We start from the raw sequence: 10,020 nt of genomic DNA on the forward strand, positions 1-10,020 counted from the left end.
GAAATTGGGTAGCTGGAAGTAATGTAGGTGCAATTCACAGATTCTCAGTTAAGTGTGAAAGTCTCCTGCATTCTAAACATTTTATTCTCACTGCTCCTGACAACCAAAATGTATACATCTGCATCAGAATAAAATAAAAAGGGAGTTAATGCAGACAGAGTTGCACCCTTTGCTTGTGTTAAATCCTGCATAACTTGACGTATGAGTTGGGGAATACCTAACATATATAGATACTTAACCATTTGAGTGTGTGTGTGTCCAGCTAAAGCAAAATAACATGGCATTCAAGGCCATTCTGAGCCCAAAGACCACCAGATTGACCACAGGAAAATATATATATAGGACCATGGGCAATGCAGTATTTATCATACAACAAAACATCTTAGACAATCTTCAAAGACGATAACATGATGCATTTTAATCAAAGAATTTCCACTAAGTTTAATGGACAACTTTTACACTATATAATGCAATAAACATTTCAACAAATAATAGTTGCAAAATTAAGTTCTACCTTCACCCAGCTGTTAAAGAAAATACAATTTCAGGCAAATTTCACTAAAAGAAAAAGCTTCAGAAACAGGCTACATAGCAAGCAAGCGATGGGCAAAATACAAAAACAATTGTTATTCTTTAAGGGGGAAAAAACAGACAAAAGGTTTGTCCGTTACACATGGAGTAGAAGGCTATACACACACACACACACACAGTATTTTTAAAATCAAAAATTGTTCAGTCGCCATCTGTTGGAACCACCAAACTAACCAAATACAGTCCGAGTTGTTCTTCCTAAAACGTCACAATTTAAAGCCCAAAAAGGTTCTTTCATGTTCTATACGGAGGACAAATTTCACACAAAAACTAGTTTTACTTTTCTGTTGCCTATTGGTCTTCCACTCAATTCCTCAACTGCCATTAACGCCTCCAAGCGAGATTCAAAAACAACCGTTGCTGAGCCTTTGGGAATCCCTTTGTTGTCATACTGCAATGAGACCGATCCAGGAATTACACGATATCCAAAGCAAAAATCATAGATTTCTTCAATTCTGATAGTCCAAGGCAGATTAACCAGTTTCAGGCATGTTGGACCATCAAACTGCTGCGGTGCAGAAGGTCCATAGCCTCCATGTCTATGAGCAGAGCCATTGCCCCTGTTGTCAAGCAGAACAGGGTTTTCCATCATGTGAGAATTCAGACCCAGACTGCTGCCTCCATGAATATGAACCTGCAGGTCGTTCATAGGAAGATGGCCTATATCAGGGTTGACCCTGTAATCAGTGTACAGATGGGACATCGCCTCACTGTTCCTGGCCAAGTACCTCTCTGAGCTTCTCTCCATCTGTTGCTCTGTCACTGCAGGTTCACCAACACCAAATTCACGCATCTGAGCCAGAGAAATGCATTTCAGGATGACATTTGTTCCAAGAAACTCTTGCCCATTCAGAGACTGTGCCCTCATAGCCTCCACCTCAGTCTGAAAGATCACCAAAGCCTCTCCAAGCCCATTGCCCTCATGGTCAAGCAGCAAAACAACAGCCTCCTCTGAGATCCTGAAGCCTAGGAAGAAGTCCACAATCTCAACTTTGCGCACGTCGAAAGGCAGGTTTCGCACATACAGGCAAATCTTCTCAGATTCACACGCATCCTTCTCGGTCTCTCTTGGAAGCCTTTCCTGAGATCTGCTGTAAGACCTTTCAGAGGGTGGTGCACCATCCATTGGATTTTCCCCAGATTCTAGCATGGCGACCATTTTCTCTTTCGAGATAGGAGAGATGTACACAATTCGTTTGAGAAATTTCTGCTTGTGAAGAGTCAAGGCAGCACAGTAGTCCCTCAGGCTTCTGAACAGCACAAATACAGAGCTTGTCTCTGATCCATACCTGTCAAGAAGGTGAAGGATCTGATCGTACTTGAGGTCTGCATGATGGAAGATCTCCTTTATGTCCCTCTTCTCCACTAAGTAGGGAAGGTTTTCCACCAAGACACAGAACTCCTCATTGGGAGGAGAATTGGACTTTGTAGACCTGTAGGCCACTGGTGAGCGAGACCTAGCACGGTCTGGAGGATACCTCTCAGTGTGAGCTGACGAAGGCCCTCTTCTAAACTTATCACTGCTGTCTTTAGCAGGTTCCACACCACCACCTGCCTTAAACCACTGCTCTTCTGAGCTTGCATAGAGTTCCACAAACCTCGCTCCAATGTAATGCCGATCTCTTTTCAGACCCTCTCTAGCATCCAGTCTGGATTCGAACTTGACAATTCCTTTCCCATTTGGTTGGCCGCGGTCATTTCTCATCATAATAATGTCCTCCAACACTAATCCGTCAAAGAAATTTCTCACATTCTCTTCGGTCGTAGCAAAAGGCATGCCTTGCATAAGCAAATACAAGTCATCTTGACAGCTTGGCTGTGAGGAAGGCTTTCGGGCGTGACTACGTACGTTACTGTAAGACACTGATCTACTGCCCATCTCCACGCGCTCTTTTCTTCCAGGTTCCTCATTCCTGCCTTCTTTTTCCGGTCTTCTGAAACCTTCCTTATACGGCCTCTTTTTGGTCACCTCAGGTTTTATACTTTGCTTGAGAACAGCCTGCATTTCTGACTTGCTGCTCAGCCGTAAGCGAACCGGAGAACCTTTGATGGATCCCTCCGAACGGGTCATCGCCCGCCTCGCGTCTTCATCGGAAGCAAAGATTATGAAAGCCTCCTCACGCACCCCACCAATAATGTGCACCCCACCATCTGGGATTTTGAGGCCAGTGAAGAAATTGCGAACGTCCTCAGAACCTGCAGTGATTCTGAGCCCCTGTAAACGGATGACCACCGCCATTCCGACAACAGCACAAACAACAGCACCTGTAGACAGAGGGGTACATAATAGCATTATTGCAGAACAGTCCTGTGTCCAGCTCACCAATGCTCTCCAGACCATTCCACTATAACATCACCAAAACAGGTGACACCTTGAGAATGAAAACAGCAACTGAAAACGTTCTGAAAGGATTACGCTGTGCACAAATCTGAAGGTCCCAATACGACACTTAGGCCACTACAAAATGGAAACACCATAAAAAAATGTACAGGCCTACAGGCAACAACGGTAGGTCGGAGATTCTAACATCTGAAAGATTAGTATGTCGTCTCCAGGAGTGACAAAGTTCCCACCATTAAACTGGATGTCCCTTTCACGGATTGTTCCATCTCAAATCAGCTGTGCATACATTAAATGCATCAGGTATGAGCCTTCACCATAGTATAATGGCAGGCTTCCAATCTACAATTCCAGGCTTCACTTTACAACTATTCAATTGGATCAAGTGTTAAAAGGTTCACAAGTTTCATGCAATATTCTCCTTCGTTAAGTCACATATACACTACATGACCAAAGGTATGTGGAGCTCTGCTCGTCGAACATGTCATTCCAAAACCACAGGCATTAATATGGAGTTGGTCCCCCCTTTGCTGATATAACAGCCTCCACTCTTCTGGGAAGGATTTCCACTAGATGTTGGAACATTTCTGCGGGGAATTGCTTGCATTCAGCCACAAGAGCATTGGTGAGGTCGGGCAATTAGGATTGCCTCGCAGTCTGCCTTCCAATTCATCCCAAAGGTGTTCAACGGTGTTGAGGTCAGGGCTCTGTGCAGACCAGTCAAGTTCTTCCACACGACAAACCATTTCTGTATGGACCTCACTTTGTGCACGGGGTCATTGTCATGCTGAAACAGGAAAGGGCCTTCCCCAAATTGTTTCCACAAAGTTGGAAACACAGAATAATCTAGAATGAAATTATATGCTATAGTGTTAAGATTTCCCTTCCCTGGAACTAAGAGACCTAGCCCGAACCATGAAAAACAGCCCCAGACCATTATTCCTCCTCCCCCAAAACTTTATAGTTGGCACTATGCAATGAGGCAGGTAGGGTTCTCCTGGCATCCGCCAAACCCAGATTTGTCCATCGGACTGCCAGATGGTGAAGCGTGATTCATCGCGCCAGAGAAGCATTTCCACTGCTCCAGAGTCCAATGGCGGCGAGCTTTACGCCACTCCAGCCGACACTTGGCATTGCGCATGGTGATCTTAGGTTCGTGTGCGGCTGCTCGGCCATGTGCTCGATTTTATCCACTAATTTGAAGGTGCATCCACATACTTTTGTATATATAGTGTATTTCTTCTCTGCGTCCCTGGAATGAAATCGTGTATTTGCCAGAAACTCTCCAATCTATATCAGAAACAGGCATGTATTCAGACCATCAGAATACCCAAACCACAAAAAACCGAAAGGCACAGCATTAACCAATTTCTGTAGATACTTAATATCTAGCAATAACCCATCAATCATTAGGCCTACATCTCGACATACCATACACCATCATTGATAAAGATGGGCATGACATTAGCCATGGACATAGTTAAGCACTTTTCGGACAGCGGAATATGGCCTAGTACCCCTCTGAGTACACCACTTGTCCCTGAAATCAAAGCGGCTAGTGTCTCCGGCAGCTGTTCCAAAGACTGTGACCATAGCAACGAAATAAACATTATCGACGTACGAATGAAGAAACGCTATAACGCCATAAGCATTCATAAAAAAGTATTTACACGCAACAGAAACGATAAATCCAAAAATGGATTAGGGGGGGGGGGGGAAATGGTATTGTTAAACGTGACTCTAAACTGACAAGTGTTTGCCAGCAGGCAAGTTAGCTGATCCCGCTGTTGGACGTAAGTGTTGATGTATCACCACGCAGGCTACATGTTCTACTGTGATTGGTGAACAACGGCACCCCTTGAAAAATAAGAGCAGAATCCTATTTTCTCTGGCTGAGCGGCTTCCATGTGCACGAGAACCACCGACCGCTCCGCCTGGATAGAATTGTGCCACCCCGTGCTTTCTGTCCGTGCCTTTAATCCTTTTCTTTGATATGCATCAGTCCACAGAGAGTCAGATATGGGCTTTTCCAATACGGCAGTGTTGTTACTCCAGTCCATACACCCTGGTGTATTACTAATAAGGAACGTGTTTCCATCACTACGGCTAAGGACTTGGAACAGTTACTTCGTGAGGTGTGTTAACCATGTTCGGAAAAAACAAGTCAAACTTTCCCAGGTCTGGTCCCAAGTCTGAGTAGGTTCACGGCCCAAGACCTTTAGATTTTTTGGGGCCAGGCCTCAGAGGTGGAAAAAACAAGTCTTATGACTTCAGTCCAAACACCGGGGTAAAGTCTATTGGAAATGCACCATAGGCATAAGAGTAATAGCTGGCATACTTGAGCATGATTGGTCGTTCTGCTGCACAAATCAAAAAGAAACAGCCCGCACCCAGCAGAGCTAAACTTGGTACCCTACTGTGACTGATACTAGTCAAAACAACGTCATGCCACAAAATACATTTAATGTCGAGCACACACAGGCCATTGGTCGATTTAACGCAAACATATACTGACACATTTAAAAATATAATTTGCGTAAACTAGATAGAGGACTTTTTACGGCGCGCGATATAAAAATGTCCATTCCCAGTCGCACACTGTGATTCAGGGTTTCATAATCATCGACCATTAACATAATTGGACGGCGACATTTCATTTAAGCCAAGTTAAATGGAGAGAAGAGAACCGTCACAAAGCAACCAGTGCAAGACACACATCTGGCTAGAACAATCAGGATACGCGAAACTAGCTAGAAAAACCAAAAGTTATGCCATTACTTGAGGAAACTAGCACACAGCCCACCATAGCAGGGTTCCTAACGTTAGCTAGCTAGCCACTGTGTATGCTAGCCGGTTAGTTCACAGCTTAACACCCACATTGTCAGCGTTTTATTTACCTAAGAAAATGCACAAGCAAAATACACCATACAACACTAAAAACTGAATTATTATAAAAACGTCGCAATTTAACGTTAGCTAGCTACATGGCACCTAGCGTAGCTAGCAGGGCCTTGCAGCCTGGCTACTCGTAAAATAACGCTACGCTAGCATGATAATTCCATCCTAAGAGAGAACTTACACAGGCAGCGAGAGAAAAAGTTATTTCTTATAAAATTTGACAAAAAAAACTAAAGGATGGCAGGAAAGAATAGATTTTGCCCTTCGAGTTTCAAACACGTTTAGAAATACGGAAGCCTAGAGGGTGAAGTAAGCAGATCTCGCATGTCATTTCTTCTTCTTCTTCTTCTTCTTCTTCTTCTTCTTCTTCTTCTTTGGCATCATGGCGTTCACACATTTTGTTTGTGCATGCCGCCACCTACTTTGCGGTAGTGTGTGTTTATATATTTACACACACACACACACACACACACACACACACAGTACCAGTCCAAATTTGGACACACCTGCTCATTCAAGGGGTTTTCTTTATTTTTACTATTTTCTACATTGTAGAATAATAGGGAAGCCATCACAACTATGAAATAACACACTCCAGAACGCAGCTCACTCTGTTCACACTTGACACCAACCTTCTTCAACACCCAATCTCCATTTTTTATCGCCATCTCCCTCAAATTCCTCCTCAGAAATCCACCTTTCTGTATCCCTGTCCCAACATTCCTCAACTGCCAACATTGCTTGCCCGCCACAGCACATTCTCAGAGTGACTGAAGAACAAAATATGGAGATTGTTCCGCCCATGTCCTTTGGGGGAGATGGTTTACTTTATGGGCTATTCATTTGTGAGACATCTGAAATACACATTTTATTACAAATTAAATATTTAATATCATCCAACACCTGAGACAGGAAAAAGGATTTAAAAAACTATAAAAAAAAACAATTGGGAATATTTGACTGTACAATGACCATTGAAGCAAAGCCATAACCTACTTCTATGGCTCTGAATTGAAGTCCATAGTGCTTCATCATGTTCACTTCACACAAGTGTTAAGTTGACCTTATGACTGGTTTCCATTCCAACACTGCCATCATTCTTCAGACATATATGACAGACAGCTGCTTGACTTTTTATTAGCAGCCCTAACAGGATGTCACTGAGTGTTATATTCCTGCATGACAGCTGAGCATGCGTCCAAAGCCTGCTGAAAGTCCTGCTCCTCCACACCATAGTGCTGGTACCAGTGCAGGTAGGCCCTTGCTTTCAGCATCTCCACAGCACGCTGCACAACGTGGCCGAGCAGGCAGGAAACACTGCTGTGATTGGAGCAGACACTGAGGAGGCGAGAGGAAGGGGCGTCTCCCACCTTGTTCAAAGGGTCTGGAATCAAACACGAAGAAAAAAACCTCACTAATTGATAAGGGTTAAATCAGACAACTATTTTAGGATATACATTTTTATTTAATCAAATACATTTCTTCTCTCAGTTAATTCAATCAAAGGCTCATATTATCCAGAACCTTCTATTCTGATGCAATATCCCCAAGGGATACCAAGTCAGTTGTACTTCTGAATGCATTCAACTGAGAGCGGGTGCCTTAAATAAACATCCCACTTCATAAAACAGGACTCTGATGTTATCATGGCTCGTGTGTCATCTCAAATCTAGGGTACTTCTTTATGTTACATAGCATCTTCCAATCATATATCTCATTTGTATCATATGACAGGCATATTGCTCACCAGTCCAGTGGTCAAGGGGAAAAGGGTTCCAAGAGACACATCGCTGCCCTTTTTTCAACTTCTGAAGTGCATTGGACATGAGGAAAGAGCCATCCTTGTTGCCTCTGGCCACAGCCAACACTGCCAGGCTTCTATACTGAGAGCACAGTTAAGGGAAATAAAGATGGGATAAGATATCTAATCCATTTATTATTTTACATGCTCTGTAAACAACAGTGAAATGCTTACTTGTCCTTTTCCAACAATGCAGAGTTAAAAGATAAAAACAAATAAAAAATAAATATAAATAGTGACACAAGGATTAAATAAATACACAGTGAAGATAGCCATGTTATCTATATACAGGGAGTAGAAAATAACATGGCTATTGTCACGCTTGTCGTCGGTTAAAGAGGACCAAAACGCAGCAGGCATGCGGTTGTTCATTTTGAACATTTAATTAAATCAAAACGAACACAAAAACAACAAACAAGAGAACGAACGATCAACTGACAGTCTGCAAGGCACAAGGCTAACACAGAACAATCTCCCACAAATAACAAACACACCCTAATATATGGGACTCTCAGTCAAAGGCAAATAGACAACACCTGCCTTCAACTGAGAGTCCCAACCCCAATTAACCAAACATAGAAACAGACATACTAGACTAAACATAGAATACATGAAAACCAAACAGTGCCCAAAAACCCCGGAATACTTAAATCAAATGCCCCTTCAACAAACACACCACCCCGAACCACATAAAACGAATACCCTCTGCCACGTCCTGACCAAACTACAATACCAATTAACCTTATACTGGCCAGGACGTGACAGCTATATACAGAGAGTAGAAAATAACATGGCTCTTTACAGAGAGTAGAAAATAACATGGCTATTTACAGGGAGTAGAAAATAACATGGCTATATACAGGGAGTAGAAAATATCATGGCTATATACAAGGAGTACCAGTACTGAGTTGATGTGCAGGCGTACGAGGTAGCTATGTACTAGAGGTCGACCGTTTATGATTTTTCAACGGCGATACCGATTAATCGGCCGATTTGTTAAAATGTACACAGAAGACCAGACCCCCGAAGACCAGAACCCATAAGACCAGACCCCAGAAGACCAGAACCCAGAAGACCAGACCCCAGAAGACCAGAACCCAGAAGACCAGACCACAGAAACAAATTATAAACTTTTTCACTTGTTTTCAGACATGGATGTGAAGCCAATCAACAAGCGGGCGTCGGGCCAAGCCTTTGAGGTGATTCTGAAGCCCCCCTCCCCGGTGTCAGATGCGGCCCACAGCATCGCTTCACCCCCCAAGAGGGAGGTGTCCCTAGAGGACATCCAGAAGAAATTGGAGGCAGCTGAGGACCGGAGGAGGGTGAGTAGTAGAACTATAGAACTAGAATGATAAAACTGCGGTACACTAAGAAAAAAGATCCCAAAAGTGTTCTTCGGCTGTCCCCTTAGTAGAACCCTTTTTGGTTCCGTGGTTCTACCCGCAACCAAAATGTCTGCTGTCTGATAGCACCTTTTTTTCCTTAGAGTGTATAAAATTCTAGATCTTTGAGTAGGCAACCCCATGGCCCTGCATGTTGATATAATAATTAATATCCATATAATTAGAATCAACAGAACAGCTGTCCCATTCAAGTTCATATTCCGTGGTGGATGGATCGGCAGCCATATTGAATGTACGAGTCAAATTACTGTGGTCTGAGGTGCTTTGACCATTCTAGTGATGCCAACTCTATGGTGACATCCATGGTCTCTCTGTGGTCCAGTCCCAGGAGGCCCAGGTGCTGAGGGCCCTGGCAGAGAAGAGGGAGCATGAGAGGGATGTGCTGCTCAAGGCCATGGAAGAGAACAACAACTTCAGCAAAATGGCGGAGGAGAAGCTCACCATGAAGATGGAGCAAATCAAGGAGAACCGGGAGGCCCACCTTGCAGCCATGATGGAACGCCTGCAGGAGAAGGTGAGAGAAGACTGGCCAGCAGTACTGTAGTAGTAGTAATGGAGTAGTAGTAGTAGTAGCAGTAGCAGTAGTAATGGAGTAGTAGTAGTAGCAGTAGTAATGGAGTAGTAGTAGTAATTTAGTAGTAGTATAACAAACAGCTCCAGCTCTCGTCTTGGCTGAAAAACATCAAGCACTGCCGACGTCAAATCCACACGGGGTGTTCGGGTTCGAAATTCTACCTAGCTAGCTAACTGCAAGTACCTAGCCTATTAATCAGAAAAGCGGTGCAAAGTTGTGATTACTACTCAATTTGGTGAGGTATTCTAAAAAAATAAATAGCTAGCTAGTTAAACATGTCATTTCTAGCTAGGTTGCACAATTTTGTTGGCTAACGTTATATTTTCTTTTGACAATGGCTACCTAGCTAAATTGCTAGAAATGCCGTGCTACAACGGCGACTCCTCCCCTCTCGACATTCCATCATGATGAT

General features: G+C 43.5%; 2 protein-coding genes and 1 long non-coding RNA gene across 3 annotated transcripts; 1 reads left to right on the plus strand and 2 right to left on the minus strand.

Annotated features, from left to right (window-relative positions):
• Positions 1 to 392: 392 nt before the first annotated feature.
• LOC106592872 (RNA-binding protein 12B) lies at positions 393 to 6,154 on the minus strand. The gene is made up of 2 exons (XM_045696933.2): positions 6,012 to 6,154; positions 393 to 2,856 (listed from the first exon to the last, which is right to left on the minus strand). Exon 2 carries the CDS (start codon positions 2,828 to 2,830, stop codon positions 851 to 853), a length of 1,980 nt encoding a protein of 659 aa, XP_045552889.1. The 5' UTR covers positions 2,831 to 2,856; positions 6,012 to 6,154; the 3' UTR covers positions 393 to 850.
• A 185-nt stretch (positions 6,155 to 6,339) lies between these two features.
• Positions 6,340 to 8,132, minus strand: LOC145879599 (uncharacterized). Its single transcript, XR_014392445.1, has 2 exons — positions 7,578 to 8,132; positions 6,340 to 7,214 (listed from the first exon to the last, which is right to left on the minus strand). It is a non-coding gene; the product is annotated as an uncharacterized LOC145879599 (long non-coding RNA).
• Positions 8,133 to 8,767: 635 nt separating this feature from the next.
• Positions 8,768 to 9,593, plus strand: LOC145879598 (stathmin-2-like). Its single transcript, XM_082975891.1, has 2 exons — positions 8,768 to 8,953; positions 9,357 to 9,593. Exons 1-2 carry the CDS (start codon positions 8,783 to 8,785, stop codon positions 9,576 to 9,578), a joined length of 393 nt encoding a protein of 130 aa, XP_082832017.1. The 5' UTR covers positions 8,768 to 8,782; the 3' UTR covers positions 9,579 to 9,593.
• The last annotated feature ends 427 nt before the right edge of the window (positions 9,594 to 10,020 follow it).

Source organism: Salmo salar, chromosome 05, assembly GCF_965601325.2.
Source record: "Salmo salar chromosome 05, fSalSal1, whole genome shotgun sequence".
Classification (NCBI taxonomy): Eukaryota; Metazoa; Chordata; class Actinopteri; order Salmoniformes; family Salmonidae; genus Salmo; species Salmo salar.